Source organism: Pelodiscus sinensis, chromosome 1 (genome assembly GCF_049634645.1).
Source record: "Pelodiscus sinensis isolate JC-2024 chromosome 1, ASM4963464v1, whole genome shotgun sequence".
In the NCBI taxonomy this organism is placed as follows: Eukaryota; Metazoa; Chordata; order Testudines; family Trionychidae; genus Pelodiscus; species Pelodiscus sinensis.
This window is the reverse complement of record NC_134711.1, coordinates 69,456,318-69,473,393: the sequence shown is the minus strand read 5'-3', so window position 1 is coordinate 69,473,393 and position 17,076 is coordinate 69,456,318. Positions and strand designations below refer to the sequence as shown.

The 17,076-nt window shown below is 40.7% G+C and overlaps 1 protein-coding gene across 11 annotated transcripts in view; it reads right to left on the bottom strand.

Moving 5' to 3' along the window:
* The window catches only part of NAV3 (neuron navigator 3), an 812,431-nt gene that overhangs the window by 245,342 nt on the left and 550,013 nt on the right, over positions 1 to 17,076 (bottom strand). For all 11 annotated transcript variants that reach the window (XM_075932274.1, XM_075932283.1, XM_075932261.1 and 8 more), the window contains one exon: positions 8,594 to 8,666. In XM_075932274.1, the coding sequence (XP_075788389.1) occupies positions 8,594 to 8,666 (73 nt within the window). The remainder of the gene's footprint in view (positions 1 to 8,593; positions 8,667 to 17,076) is intronic.

Below are 17,076 nucleotides of genomic sequence, written 5' to 3'. Positions count from 1 at the left end.
TGCTTCCATGCAGAGGGAGCGGGAGCGGGCTCCGCCTTGGCGATTCACATAATACATTGAAGCGACGTTGTCTATGAAGATTCTTACCGAGGTATTGCGGATGTAACTTAGGAAATATCTGCAGGCATTGAAGATTGACCAGAGTTCCAGGAAATGTATGTGGAGTCATGACTTGGAAAGTGAAGAGTGGCCCTGGATTTAAATTTAAAAGTGCGCTCTCCATCCCAGAAGGGAGGCATCGGTGGTGATGTGACATGAGGGTTTTTTGTGGGTGGAAGGGCACACCACCAAGAAGATTCATGCGGTTCGTCCACCAATGTAGCAATTGGATAACAGATGGCGGAGGGGTCACTGAACTGTAGAGGCTGTGCTTCGTGTGGTTGGATATGGACGCTAGCCAATACTGAAGGCCGTGTAAGTTGTAGCACCATGTGACCCATAAGTTTTAAACAAGTGAGTATCTGGATGGACAGACTGTCTCAAACAACTTCTATGAGGTCTTGGATGACCTGGAACCTCTAGATGGGTAAGTATGCTCTTGTGGCGATCTCATCTATGAGGGCACCGAAGAATTCCAACTCTTGAGTCAGATGAAAAATGAACTTTTGACTGTTGATGAGTAGTCCAAGGGCATGGAAGGTTCTCATAGTGGTCTTGAGCATATTTCAGTAGGCAGTCATCCAGATAAGGGAATATGATCACCCCTTCTCAACGGAGGTGTGCCATTACTATCGCCAAGATTTTTGAGAATACCCTGGGGGCAGTGGAGAGGCCAAAGGGGAGGACTCTGTATTGGAAGCGATTTGTTCCAACCATGAGTCGTAAGAATTGTCTGTGCGCTTGACGGATTGTGACATGAAAATACACGTCCTTGAGGTCGAGGGCCGTGAACCAGTCGTCTTGAAGCAAGGGTCACCATTCTGAAATGTTGTTTTCGTAAAAACTTGTTCAAGTTCCAGAGATCTAATATTGGTCGCCATCCGCCCAACTTCTTCTGAGTGAGAAAATAACGGGAGTAGAATCCCCTACCTATGATTTGTGCTGGAACTGATTCTATTGCACCGATATAATGTATGGAGAAATACCATCTCATAGAACTGGAAGGGACCTTGAGAAGTCATTGAATCCAGTCCCTTGCCCTCACAGCAGGACCAGGTACCATCGCAAGGCCTCGTTACCAGCAGATGGAGAGCAGGTAGTCAATTTTGGTGTGTAGCAGGGTTTTGTGAGATGAGTCCCTGAAGCGGGTAAGGTAGAGGGAATGGTGACAAAGGGTATGGAGTATCCAGATCGGACTATTTCTAACATCTACTTGTCGATGGTGATTGAGGCCCATTGGTGGTAAAACAGCCTCGGGCGGTGGTGTAATTGGTGATCATGGTGACTTTCGTCGACATGCACGTTTATCTGCGTATCCTCAACCAAGGTGTCAAACCTCCTGTTTATTATTTAGTGGGATCTGAGTATGATTCCCCTGGTTTCAAAGCCTCTGAGGTCTTTGTCACCTCTGAGATCTTTGTCAGTTACGTTGTTGGTCGAGTGCCCTTTCTTGGTGCTGCTATTGTTGTCTGACATAGGGATAGTCATAGCATCGCTGATATGGAGGATAACATTGACGCCTGTATGGTGGGGTATACATACCCAACATTCGAAGTGTTGTGCGAGAGTCTTTCGATGAGTGTAGCATGCTGTCAGTCTTTTCCGTAAAGAGCTTGTCTCTGTCGAACGGCAACTCTTCGACTTTAGTCTGGAGATCTTTGGGCACTCCAACTGATTGAAGATAAGACGCTCATCTCATCACCACTGCTGTGGCGGTGGACTGCACTGCAGTGACCGCTATGTCCATAGCTATTTGGAGCTCAGTTCTAGCTGAGGTATATCCTTCCTGAATGACTGTTTTGAGTATGGGTCGTTTTGATTCTGGTAAATGGTCTAGCAAATGTGTAAGTTTTGTTAAATTGCCAAAGATATGGTTAGAAAGGTGTTCTGTGTAGTTGCCTATCCTGAGCATAAGTGTTGCAGATGTATACACCTTTCTGCCAAGTAAGTCCAATCTTTTTGTGTCCTTATCAGTGACAGGATTTATATATTGTGGAGTTTTTTATCTTTGATGTGCAGCATCCACCACTAAGGAATTCGGTTGGGGATGGGTAAAGAGGAACTCCATCCCTTTAGGTGGCACAAAATATTTTTGGTCTGCTTTTTTTGCTAGTCAGTGGTGCAGAAGCCAGAGTTTGCCATACCTTTTCAGCAACCTCAAGTATAGCCTCATCAAGGGGTATGGCTATTTTTGCTGTGTGTTGAGGCTGAAGGTTTTTGAGGAGACGATGCTGCTTCTCCTTTATTTCATCCAGCTGTATCTCCTGGCTTATGGCTATCCTCTTAAAAAGCTCCTGGAATTGACGGAGGTTGTCAGATGGAGAGACATCCCCTTGGATAACAGCCTCATCCGGGGATGAAGAAGAGCGGTACATGGGGGAAACCTCCTGTGGTTGGATCTCCATGGTGGAAAGCTGTGTGTAGTCTGGCTTCAACTATTGGTGTTGTGGAGATGCAGGCTGGCCCATTGGAGGAGCTGGAGTTGAGGACTGTCTGGTGGATGTGCAGTCACAGCATGACTTAATGCAAGACCTAGATCTGTAATGGTAGGAATATCGATTGAGCAAACATCGGTGGTAGTGATCATCACTGTAGTAAAGTCTTTCAAGTGGTGACCGTCTATCAGAATAAGTGAACGGGGTTGATCCAAATGCGATGAACGGATTGAGTGATGGTGAGTGTATGAGGCTCTAGAGGATGTTGGAAACACAGAGTAATGACTGTGATGATGATGATGACTCTTGTGTGCTGCTAAAAATGGTGAAGGTAGCCTTTGACATGGAGAGTGTGGAGATCGGTGCCATCCTGCATCGCGTAGTGTGGGAGATTGCGGTGCCGGTGGAGACCGTGATGGTGCTGGTGAAAAAATCAATGACTGCGAACGTGAGTGGCTTCGGTGCTGATGAGAACTTGGTGTGGTGCCCGGAGTATCAGTGCCGCTTGTGTGCAGAGTCGGTGCCATAGGCGGTTGCGCCGTCAAACTCAGTGCCATACTCCGCACCGAAGCTGTGGTGGGCACCGATGGTGAGCTCGGCACTGCTGATGCCGCTGATGCCCTCGGCGTGTATTCCTTTGGTGCCAAGGTTATTGCTGGTGCCCAGGTCGACCTTGGTTCTGATACTGGTGCCGCTTTCACCAGATTTTTTGGAGCCTTTGGACGCAGTTTTGAAGTGCCAGATGTACTGGGCTTATCTCCTGAACTAACTCTGCTCTGTGAGATAATGGGCAGAGATCTGCTAGATGATGCCCTATGTCTTTTGGGCGGCGCCGTTGTAAGGGAAGAAGCCCTACTCTTCGGAGGCTGTCCTGAGGACATTGCACTTTCAGAGTCTCCAGCTGAAGTACTTTATTGAATAAAATCATCCAGAACCTCATTTCTCTGTCCCGTCTGGCCCTCACAGTCAGTTTTATCCAATGTGGGCATTTTTGAGGAACATGGGTCTCTCCCAGACAGTGGATGCAAGAAGAATGGCCATTCGAGGCAGGCCTTGCCTCTTGGTAAGTGTCACATTTTTTAAAACCCAAAGAAGACGGCATTTCATCAACTGTCTTAAATTGGGTGGGGTTTTTTTTTAACGAACAAAACTACTTATATCTTTATATTACTATGTACACTAATAACTATAGAAACTTGAGCGAACGTATGAGAGCAGGATTAGAATTTGGTTATTATCAACAGAAAAAAACTTTTTTTTTAACTAGGAGAATTAAGAGAAGGATGCATGTTTGAGAGGAAGAAGGAGAAGAAACTATGAAAAGAACAATCTCATGCTGAAGGAACAAGGAAGAAGGTTGAGGAAACCAGTTCACTCCGTCTGCAGCCTGAGGCAGTTGAGAGGCACTAGCGGGGACCGGACCGTGCGAGCATAGAAAACAGCGCAAATGCCGTGAGACGTTGCTGCGCATGTGTGGTCCAGCCGAACACTGCTACTGAAGAGTCTCCACTCTGCGGTGCCGGGGCGAGCCCAGCACCTACTGTGGAGCACCCACAGGGACTCCACTCGAAGAAGAACATAATTTATAAAAGCATTTTCACAGTCATATCCTTAAACTATTTTCTTTCTCATTATGAAGGAATAAGTACTCTAATATGTACATTAATGTGTAAGCAAAACATAGCAACCTACTTTTGTTCCATTCATCAATAGCAAACATTGCCTTGGACATTAGAGCCTTAATGCAAGATAAATTTAAACATAACACTATGAAAATTGCCATAAGATCTTTAGTTTTCATGGAACTAGAGATGTACAGATGAAGAGTTCCTACATAATATAAATTTAAAAAACAACAAATAGTCTGGTAGCACTTGAAAGTCTAACAAAACATATAGATGGTATCCTGAGCTTTCGTGTCCATGAAAGCTCATGATACCATCTACATATTGTGTTAGTCTTTAAAGTGCTACCAGACTATTCATTGTTTGTTTAAGTTTATCCTGTACAGACTAACTCAGCTACCCCCTGAAGCTCTCCTACATTATATGTTCCTTTAAGACTTCTGAAGCAACAGTGGGCTTCTTGTTCAGTTGAATAGGCTCCATTTAAAAACAAGAGCAAAACAATTTTTTTTAAAGAACAATCTTCAAAAGACAACCACAACCCATTACATTTTAACCATAATTCTACTTTAAAATGTTTTCGGTACATGATATTGGTTCATTTATTGGTAATTTTATAGCAACACACTTATTTTTGAGACCCAAAATGATTAATATAAGAAAAATCTTCTCTTGGAAGACCAAACTCCATCTATTTTTAAGTTAAATGCACCCTCTCACCTACTCATTTAAACTATATTTATTTCTATTTTTAAGGCAGGAGATGATCAGTTTTGAACTTCATCTCTTATCAGTTTCATGAAACCAAGAGCTTTTCACAAGTTTCTGTAGCAGACCTGGGAAAGGCAAAATCTGTTTATCAAAAGGAGCTACTGAGCCATGACTAACACAAATAATTATTTATCATCTCCAGAATGGTTTACTATGGTATGGTATGGTAAAAGAAAATATTTTTTTCCCAAAACCATTTCCTTTAGGAAAAAATAATGAATCATAGTCCCATAGCCTCCCCTCTTAATAAATTGTTCCTATTATGTCAGTTCTCTATCCATTCCTGATTTATTTTCTGATTGCACCTAGGGCAATAATATGTACTTATATTTTTATCTTGTGTCTATGTTAAATAATCAGATATAATAACTTCATAATTCCAACTGCTGGCAGCAGCATTATAGTTAATTTTTCCCAATAGAAAGTGAAAGTTAAAAAAATATTGAAAGGCTAAGGTAGGCAGGATAAGACATCAGCTGAACCTGAAATGTGTGTAGGGAGAGGTGTACTTTATAATGCATGAATTTTGGAAAAGACTCAGAGAAAATATTTATTTTTTTTACCATACTTTCAGACCTGTGCAGTTGCTAAGATTTCTCTGACGACTGAAGAACCCAAAAGCATTTTCTGTATAAGTATAGAGTTACACTTGGAAAAAAAAAGATTACCTTTTTCTGCTACTGTTTTATTCTGTATTATCCTTTGGGTTCTCCAGTGGTGATTGTACAATACAGTTTTGAAAATTACTTCTGTTCAGAGTCTCCTTTTTCAAGTGTCAAATCAGGTGGCAGCTGGTTGTGAAAACCTTTGTTAGGACATTAGGTTTTACTGCTCCTGTGGCTGTTTGCAGCATGCACTGATGAATAACCCACCATTCACCAAATCCTATTACAAGAAACAGACTTACTAGTTTATAAAATCCAGATAACCAGCTTTAAACACAAATATTTTTTAAAAGTGTACAAGAGCTTCTTAAAAGTTCAAGTTGCATTTACTAAGGAAAAACGGATTAATTATATTTCTCTTTTCCTTAATTACCTCTCCTAAAAAGGAATTGTAGTAGTACATTTAGTTCATGCTGAAGAAATAAATGTATAGGAATGAACCTTCTGCTCTCAGTCACACTGATGTAAATTCCGAGTAAGTTCATTTATTTCAACAGTCTCAAAGTACTTCCTCCAAATTCACGCTACCTTTAGTGTGACTGAGAGCATAATATTGCCCAAGGATTTTTAACCATACTTCTTCTTATTATTTATGGTTTCAACATAACACAAAAATCACTAGGAGAGAATCTATATGTTTTCTAATACAATATAATTATTACATAGTGAAATACTAAAAATGAATAAAGACAAAACCGCATTTAAAATCAAGTAGTTATGTTTAAAGAGAGGCAGACAATGTTACCAAAAATCTGCAGAAATGAAAATATAATGACAATATATTATATGTCATTTTGGAACTTCTCCATTTTTCTCGGCACTGACCTAAGCAGGATAAAAATGTTGCTGTATAATGTAATCAAAGAGAAGAGTATATCTGTGACTTTGCAATCTTTGCTAGATTCAGTTGGCGTCACTTTTTTGTTAAAAAAAGAATACCTTCTGTGATCTCAGGGGACTATCTCCCCTGAGGGTTTTTAATTCTGCATCACTGTTTTATTATACATATTAAAAATGATTGGCTCACAGTCACAGAGCTGTACAGTATAGAGAAATAAATAATAAAAATGCAGGGTTATTGAAATCTAGATGATAATGCAATGTTTATAATATGTTTGCTATTCTAGAACACAGAGTGTGAAATCAACAGGAGTTCTGCCATTGACTTATTTTACCCATAAGCTCTATATACTGATACTGATTCTGAACAACTTGAGCACTGAAAAGTCCCACTGGCTTCTATTAGAGTCTTACATATACTGGATTAAGACTTTCTTTCTTTATATTAGCAAGATAAGCAATTTGTCTGCTGCAAATATTGAGAATATTTTATCAATAAAATGTATTTTTGTAGAGTTTAAAAACTAATACAACTGCATTAACAACATTTAAAAAAAGACTGTGAGCCTTTTTTTTCACCATTTAAGAATTAGGCGTTGAAGATTGATAAAGCCTTTACAATTATTTTATGTTTTTAATATTATATTTTTAATAGGCTGTGAGTATCTACAGTATGTCATCCACATAAAGCAGAAGATACAGGCGAAGGAGAGAATTTCAGAATGCACTGATCATTATTATTAAAGAACAGAATTAAGAAGGGGTTTTCATCTAAAACATGCTTTGTTATGGAATAGATATGATATACTTTCCTTTAAATAAATGATTGGCTTTTCTCAAAGTTGATAGTGTAATACACTATGATTTTGTATCTAAATTGTACTTCACAATAACTTCAATTTGTAAAGTACTTTAGGAACCTCAGATGAAAGGCATTCTATAAATGCTAAGTATTCTTATTACCAGATGGGTAGATAAAATAGATGATAGATGGTATCTGCACTAACTGTATAATACTCTGAATTAAGTAATTTCCCCTAAGCAGACAACTGAGTCATAATGTGACAAAGACACCATATGCTGAATTTTTGTGAGCACTTACCTAGCAATATTACTGTTCTACTAAAATCACGTTGAGATGGAGATAGTGAGAGATGAGAACTCTCTGTTAATTTTAACATAGAAGATCTCATTCAAAGATATTTCTATTGTGTACCTTTCAGAATGAAACACTATTGTATTTGCCAGCTCTGATAAAGGAACCTTTGCCTTCTACCCTTTAGTAAATTGTACTAGAGCAAACATGAATATTTATCAAAGCTTGAAAAGCACTGGTCACCTTTTCCGTTCTCTAAAGTCAGGGGGATTCAAGGCACTTGCAGGAGTGCTTATTTAAGGTTAAAGCTTTATACAACATGCTTCAGTAATGCCACATAAAGGCAGTGATATAAATCCACTTATTTTAATATCATTTATAGTTAGCATGTAAGCATAGCACCTTAATGAAGCCAAAAGATGGACAAACAAGCTTATTTAATATGCTAAAGATAAAAATATACATTAGTAGTGGTAATTACATCAAACTGTAAATTGAGGGTTACTATATAATAAAAGAGAAACGGCTATATATTAATATTACAGAATTAACACCTCTATCTAAAGGTCCAATCACTATTCCATTTTATACATATCACACAAACAAATGTTTACTAGATTTGGGCCTGCCGTTGAAAATGTCTGCTCATGCGAATATTTTTGCTCTCGAGTAGCCTTTACTGGGGTTAATTAATTGGGCACGTTTGTACTTTTCAATCCTATATATGCTATATATGAAAATATAAAAATGTACATCTGGGAATTTCTTCAGCTATAAAGTACTGGGGATGAGGGAGGAATCAACATACAGAAAAGTAAATTACTGGATCAAATTATTACCCCAAGTTTCATATACGTATTAGGTTTTTTTATTTAGTTTTTAATTAGACGGGCAAGGAAGTCTATACCATGTCTGTTTTTCTTAGTGTGTGCGTGCACATGAGTGTGTGTGTGCCGTTCAACGCAGCTTGAGTGTGGCTTTTAGTTGCAAATAATCTGAATTAAGATAATTAGTTTTCAGATAGGAATCCCACTATCTGTATTCATGATGTATTTTTCTTACCTTCAGCTGAAAGGCCTTGGACATTTACTCCTCTGGCAGCCAGAAAGCTAAGGCAGACATCAACATTCTCAATCTGCAATGTGAACAGAAATAACAAGCAATTGAAGGTTATTTTACAAAATGTACTAGAGTGAGGATACAGACAGGGGAGAAAAAGGGAATGAATACTTTACATTCATCAAATACTACTGCGCTTTTCCAAAGTTTAACAAGAATGATTACTGCTAATTGGAGCATTGCTATAAAGCTTTCATTGTCCACTCTGGTGCTTAAAAACAATTCATAAAGGCCCGATCCAGAAAGGCATGCTGACGGATCAGCAACCCACCTACTTAACATAGAAGTGGATTGTGTACACTACAAGTAAGCAGCAATGAAAGCATCCACAGAGGATTAAACACTATGTGTGTGTCTGGGGAGGTGGGTGATTGCCTTAATGAAAGAATGTGAGCAAAAAACATTCAAGAAGCGTGCCAAAGAAGGTATTTGTCTAGGATGAGGTATAATTTTGACATAATTGTGATGTCAAAACAATGAGTCTTTGTTTTTTGGGTTTTTCTTAATTTTTTAAAATAATCCATTAATTATTCAATTTTATATTAACGTTTCTCTAAAACAGACTTCCTCACTAAAGGTCATGATACCTACTGTCATGGTTGGTCCAACACATTGCACAGCTACAAAGCACAGCTTTAGATGACAGGAAAAGAAGTACAGAGCAAGAGCAATGTAAGGAATACAATTCTGCCTCTCAGATTAGTAATCACAGATTAAATATGATGACTTGTTGGTTAGGAAAATAGAAAATTCCAAACAGTGTTTCAGCAAATCACCATATTTGTTTTTTTTAAAATGTCATAAATCTTGAAACATTGATGCAAATAACAGATTTAAGTTAATAACTTGGGGTATGTCTACACTACCCCGCTAGTTTGAACTAGCGGGGTAATGTAGGCATACCGCACTTGCAAATGAAGCCCGGAATTTGAATTTCCCGGGCTTCATTTGCATAAACCGGGTGCCGCCATTTTTAAATCCCGGCTAGTTCGAACCCCGTGCCGCGCGGCTACACGCGGCACGGAGTAGCTAGTTCAGATTAGGCTTCCTAATCCGAACTACCTGTACTCCTCAAGGAAGCCTAATACAAACTAGCTACTCCGTGCCGCGTGTAGCCGCGCGGCACGGGGTTCGAACTAGTCGGGATTTAAAAATGGCGGCACCCGGCTTATGCAAATGAAGCCCGGGAAATTCAAATCCCGGGCTTCATTTGCAAGTGCGGTATGCCTACATTACCCCGCTAGTTCGAACTAGCGGGGTAGTGTAGACATACCCTTGGTAAGTAAAGATTTGATCTGGCTGGTTAAATTTCTATCATAAATTGACAAAATGACATATGAAGTATTGCCAGTGTCTTCTGCAGATTGGCTTTACTTTAAGTTTCTAACTAAAAAAAAAGCTGATGAGGACTGCATTGATAAAAAAAATGTTTAACATGATATCTGTTGTTTACATCATCTAATTGTAAAACATATTATAAATAATTCACTCTCATCCTAATGTACAAATCTGCAGGTAAACCAGTAAATGCAGCAAGTTTTGTTTTCTCTGGAACAGACATCATTTGCACATTCATACATTTTACAGTAAGATTTATTGATATTTTTCTACCTACAAAATATATGGGGATGAATTATTAACTGATTAAAAGGTGCTTAGCCTTGACATTATCTTTTTCTCCTCAGCCTGGGATATCACTTTTCATCACTTGCATAGCAATGTAAATAAATAAGGAGGAAGCCCTTAAATTACTCCACATATCTCCTATGACTGCAGCTCTCCTTCTTCTATTTGAAAATAATATTTTATAAAATGAACAGAAACATTCTGTCTGCTTTCGAGAGTGAACCCTGAAGAAATATTTTCCAAAAAATTACATAGTACAGAGAAGCTCCTTTAATATATAGGCAAAGTTTTAAAAGTTGAAAGCATGTGCCAAAAATCGAGATGTCAGTGCTTCATGTGAAATAATTAGACTAAACCAGTGGTTCCCAAACTTTTCAGCATGATGCCCCCTTTTTGATTTTTGAGAAACCCTCAAGCCTCTCACCCCCCCCCCCCAAATAGCAACAAAACATGTTGAGCAAAAAAATTTAAAAAAAGGGGGGGGGAAACAAAGATAGCAGCAAAACCTGTTAAGGAAAGAAAAAGAAAAAAAAAGGAACTGACCGGGGCCAAAAAACAGTCACGGCCCCTTTAATTCCTGGGACCAGTGTAAAAAAAAGGTGCAGGTATTCCAGGGGAAAAGTTGTTGACCAAAAGAAAAAAAAGTTGCCCTTTTAAGAGCAGAGCATTAATTGCCCTTTTAAGGTGGCCATTTTGAAGTCTTCACAGGCTGCTCCATCCTCCCTCCCCACCCCAGCCAGTCTGAGCTGTGCATGTTCCAACAGATGCCTGAGCCAGGAAAAACAGAAAATACTGGACATTTCACATGGTATTTTCGGAATTTTTTTACCAGATGGACCAGGCTTTTTCTTGGGGGGGAAAGAAGTGGGGGTGAGGAAGGCGGATTGATGGGGGGGGGGGGCAGGGAGGTGGGCTGGATCACCTCGTGCCCCCCCTGGAATTTTTCATGCCTCCCCCAGTTTGGGAACCTATGGACTAAACTAAGGCAGAAAAAAACAAACAATGATAAGGTTAGTTCCTCACGAATTGATCAAATGGTTTTCAGGAGTTACTAAGTTATGTAGGGAGTGATAAATAATTTCTTTCTTCAATCCCTTTTTTCTACAAATAAATACAAATAATATGTTACCTAAAATAACTACACTGAAGTCAATGGAATTACTCTAGATTTATACCACAGTAAGATCAGAATCCAGCCATTGTTTCATTTCCTAAGACGTTAATGGAATTTACTTGGGATCATTTGGCATCATGATAAGCAAAAGTAAATTGGGTCATTTAAGATCTAATCCTGAAAGCAATTACACATGAGTCTCTTTACTCTGGGCACCACTTTTGTGCAAGATGAGACCCTTAAACAATATAATTTGCATTCCTTATGCTAAAATATCTTGAATAGAAATTCTACTTTACCAGGGATTATCACAAATCAGGATTTGTCTTGAGATGAGCTATGAAGTAGTTGAGTCTATCTTTCAACTTTGAGCTCAAATACTGAACTATTTGAAACTGAACTATTTGAACTATTTAACACTAATACAAAGTCCTGGAGATAGTGCAGTTTTTTAAAATAAGGGACTTAAATTGAACATTCAGAATTACCTAGCTAAAAAAAATTTAAATCAAGGTTTCTTAACACACTTTATGATGTTAGCAAGACACATTTCATAGCAGCCATATCCCCTCTATGGTGAGATCAAGAGATTGTGGCTATAAAAATCTGAACTAATTTACTGGGAACATTTGCAGCTTCTGTCACCTAATATGTCTTAGTTATTTTTATGTGGTGTGTATATATAGTTGGGAGACTAAGCATATTTCATAAGCATAAAAACACTAATGGTAGTTTATAAAAGCATAATTATGGTCAAAAAAGAAACTATAAAAATGTCACCTAATTACTTCATAGATCTAATCCCTGCAAGCCCGTGTCTTGCATGCCATCTCTGTTAAACTTACTGTATATCTGCAGAAGTAAAACGCAAATTCCATTTTGCTTCCTGATTCCTTAGAAACTGTAAAGTAAACTATAATTCCAGGAGCATTAGTGTAAGTGCTAGTATATGAAGGAATAAAGTACACACCTGGCTTTCTGACAATATATTGTGATTTCAGAGTAAACCTTAAAGTCAATTCTTGTTTTGATTTGTTAACTGAGCAACTTTGATATAGGGGAATCATTGATGAAAAATAAATCAGAAGCACAGAAATGTAGGTACAGTTAGGGTTGCCAGATGGTTGAAACTAAAATACCGAAACCCTCCCCTCTTCCCCCCAAAAAAACGGGGGGAAAAAAGGATTCCAAGGTCTTATTAAGCCAAAAAAAAATTATAATAAAACAACATGTCCCCTTTAAGTGAGTGCTGGGGGGTAGGAACAGGGGAGCGATTGAGCACTAAGACCAAGGGGAAAGTATTGCTTCCCCTAGGTCTTTTGACTGGCAGCCATTTTGTGCCGGCAGCCTTGGGGAACCAGGTAAGCATGGGGGCTGGGGTCGAGGGGCTAGGGATGTTGGGAGCCGGGGGGAAGGGAGGCCGGGTGCTGAGTGTTTGTAGGGTTGCCAGGTGCCTGGCATTTTCGCCTCCTGGCTGGGGAAAAATTCAGAAAATACCAGACATTTTAGGTGTTCAGTATTCTTTGAATTTTTTTACTGGACAGGAGCTGAAAATACCGGTGTATGTGTTTGCATGGTAGTATCGATTTTTACCAGCACCCAGCTCTCACCTGTGGCTCCACGTAGTTGCTTTTCATGCAGCAACGGCCACACCCTGGGCAACAGCTTTGACAGGCCAGCTAAACCAGGTGAGGGTAACTGATGGGATTGAAACCCTCGGTGAGTTAGGGACTTGCTCACCCCAGCATGCAAAGACTGCTTCGATAGATCAGTCGGAGGAAATCCTTATGATTAAATAGATGAGAAGGCATTGCAGCAGCGTACTGTGGAGTGCATGGGGCACGTCAGAGCATTTAAGGTGACATGGCCATCCAATGCAGCCGAGGTAGTCTCCAGAAGTAATGATTTTTTTCGTGCCACTGGATTCCGACTTCTGAGGCCGAGAGAGTGGGATCGTCTCTGTGCAAAGGTTTTCCCACTATAATAATATTTTTCATGCACAGGTTATGCTGTGCAAAAAAAAGAAGTTGGTAATGGGAGACTGGAACATCCGTATGCTCATGGACTGTGAGGACACAGTAAGACCTAATGGGAGAACAGCCTTAGTCACTAAAGAGCTTTCACGTTATGGTATTGATATTACTGCCTTGGGTGAAACCAGGCTTGCTGAAGAAGGATTTCTCACTGAACTAGCTAGTGGTTATACCTTCTTCTGGAAAGGGAAAGCGCAGAATGATGATAGGATTCATGAAGTCAGCCTGGCTGTTAAGACTAGTGAGAACAACTTTCGGACCTGCCTGCTGGTATTAATGAGAGACTCATGAAGCTACACCTACTCCTTAGTCACAAGCGGCATGCAATAGTCATCCGTGCAAATGATCCCACCATGAACAGCACAGAGGAGACAACTGAACAGTTCTACATCGATCTCAGTTCCATTCTGTGCTCAGTGCTGACCAATGACAAGTTGATCTTGTTGGGAGACTTCAACACCCGAGTTGGCTGTGACCACAGTCGATGGGAGGGAGTATTAGGCAAACATGGTGTTGGTAAGATGAACAGCAATGGCTCATTGCTGTTGAGCAAATGTGCAGAATATAATCTTCTCATTACAAACACAGTGTTCAGGATGAAAAACAAATACAAGACCACCTGGATGCACCCTAGATCAAAACAATGGCACATGATTGATTATGTCATTGTTTGTCAGCATGATATGTGGGATGTCCTTATCACCAGAGCCATGCGAGGAACAAAGTGCTGGACTGACCATAGGCTTGTCTGCACTATTTCAAAATACACATTGCTCAGCATCACCCAAAGTGCCCAAAGCTCATTCACACAGCCTTTAACATTGCCAGACTCCAGCAGCCTTCTCATCTGTGCAAGTTCCAATCAAGCCTTGATGAAAAGTTGACTGCCAACAGACTATTGATTGGAGGTCCAATTCAGAAGTGGAGCCAGTTTAGGGAAATGGTGATGGAGACAGTGAAGTCAGTGCTGGGTCCCAAGAAACACAATCATCAAGACTGGTTTGATGAGAATAACAGTGCAATTGAAGACCTGCTTACCAAGAAGAACAAGGCATTTATGGAGTGGCAGAATGACCTAGGCTCCATCTATAAGACAGACAGGTTTAAGTTTCTCCAGGCCCAGGCTTACTGAGAAATCCGTAAAATGCACGATCAGTGGTAGGAGAAGAAAGCTGAAGAGGTGCAACACTATGCTGACTTAAATAACTCAAGGGAGTTCTTCAGCTCCATCAAGTCAGACTTTGGTCCTTCCAAGTCTGGCTTTGCCCCTTGTTGTCTGCAGAAGGAACCACATTGATTAGGGATAAGGCTGGCATTAATAACCGATGGAAAGAGTATTTCAGTCAGCTCCTGAATCGTCCATCATCAGTCCATCAGTCAGCACTGGAACAGATTCCTCAGAAGTCAACCCTTGAAGACCTGGGAGATCCTCCATTTATTGACAAAGTTAGAAAGGCCATCAGGCAGATGAGTTTCATCAAGGCATCCGGCAAGGATGGAATTCCCGCAGAACTGTACAAAGCATTTAATGAGGAGTCACTTAAGGTTTTTCATAATGTCTTCACCAGTATTTGGGAAGAGGAAGAAATGTCATCTGACCTCCGTGATGCTGTGATAGTTGCTCTGTACAAGAGATGATTGCGGGAACGACAGAGGTAATTCGCTGCTTTCTGTTGCCGGGAAAATCTTCACCCGCATCATCCTGAACAGGCTGATTTCGACAGTTTCAGAAGTGAGTGTCCCTGAGTCACAATGTGGTTTCTTCCCTAATCGCAGTACTGTTGATATGATCTTCGTAATGAGACCGGTGCAAGAGAAGTGCCTTGAGCAGAATATGAACCTCTACTTTGTCTGCATTAATCTGATGAAGGCATTCGACAAGGTTAACAGAGATGCATTGTGGATCATCCTGGGAAGCTGGGTTGCCCAATGAAGATCATCTCACTCATCAAGCTATTTCACGAAGACATGACAAGAGAGGTACTCTCGGATGGTGTACCATCTGAGAAATTCAACATCTCCATTGGTTGGAAGCAGGGCTGCATACTCGCCCCGGTGCTTTTTAACCTGTTCTTCGCTCAAGTCCTCATGCATGCTATCAGAGACTTAGATCTTGGTATTTACATCAGATACTGTTTGGATGGTTTACTGTTTGATTTGAGATGCCTTACTGCAAAGACCAAGACCCTGGAGAGGCTTATCACCCACGTGCTGTTTGCTGATGACTGTGCTCTTATGGCACACCAAGAGAACCACCTGCAGACCATCATTGACAGATTCTCTGAAGCATCTAAGCTATTCGGTCTCACAATTAGCCTTGGAAAGACAGAAGTCCTCTTCCAGCCTGCACCAAACAGTGCTCCTCCACAGTCATGTATCACTATTGATGGTATACAACTGAAGGTAATGGACAGCTTTAAGTACCTGGGTAGAACAATATCAAGTGATGGAACCCTTAACAAAGAGATTACAACGAGGATCCAGAAAGCCAGTCAGGCACTTGGGAGACTGCATATTAAAGTTCTTCAGCACAAAGATATTCGCCTGTCAACTAAACTCAAGGGCTACGTCTACACTGGCCCCTTTTCCGGAAGGGGCATGTAAATTTCACGAGTCGTCGTAGGGAAATCCGCGGGGGATTTAAATATCCCCCGCGGCATTTAAATAATAATGTCCGCCGCTTTTTTCCGGCTTTTAAAAAAGCCGGAAAAGAGCGTCTAGACTGGCCCCGATCCTCCGGAAAAAGTGCCCTTTTCCGGAGGGTCTTATTCCTACTTTGAGGGTCTTATTCCTACTAAGACCCTCCGGAAAAGGGCACTTTTTCTGGAGGATCGGGGCCAGTCTAGACGCTCTTTTCCGGCTTTTTTAAAAGCCGGAAAAAAGCGGTGGACATTTTTATTTAAATGCTGCGGGGGATATTTAAATCCCCCGCGGATTTCCCTACGACGACTCGTGAAATTTACATGCCCCTTCCGGAAAAGGGGCCAGTGTAGACGTAGCCAAGGTATATAATGCCATGGTCCTCCCTTCTCTCCTGTAGGGCTGTGAAACAAGGACCCTGTACCCATAGGCACATCAAGCAGATGGAGCAGTTCCATATGCACTCCCTACGATCAATCATGTGAGTGCACTGGCAGGACCAAATTACTAATCAAGAAGTGCTTGATAGAACTAGTTCCACAAGCATTGATGCCAAGATCCTCCAGATCCAGGTTCGATGGTCTGGACATATTCTCCACATGGACAAAAGTAGGATCCCAAGGCTGTTCTACGGGGAGCTGGTATGTGGTAGTCACAAACAGGGATGCCCGAGGAAGAGGTATAAGGATAACCTGAAGACGAACTTGCAGTGGACAGGCCTTCAACCTGGACAATTTGAGCTAGCTGCTATAGACAGGACTAATTGGCATTCCCTTATGAGAAAAGCAGTGACAAAGTTTGAGGACGACCTCTGCCAAAACCTCGCATGTGAAAGACAACATAAAGCTGTGTTATCTCCTGTCCTAACAACTGGTGTCCCATTCCCTATTTGTAGCTGCAAGTGTGCTTCGACCTTTGGGCGCTGAAGCCATATGTGTTTTCACCAATAAAATTCACATGTCTTCCTCGGCTTCCGAGAGACAACCAACAAGCATCTGCTTATGGCTCAGGAA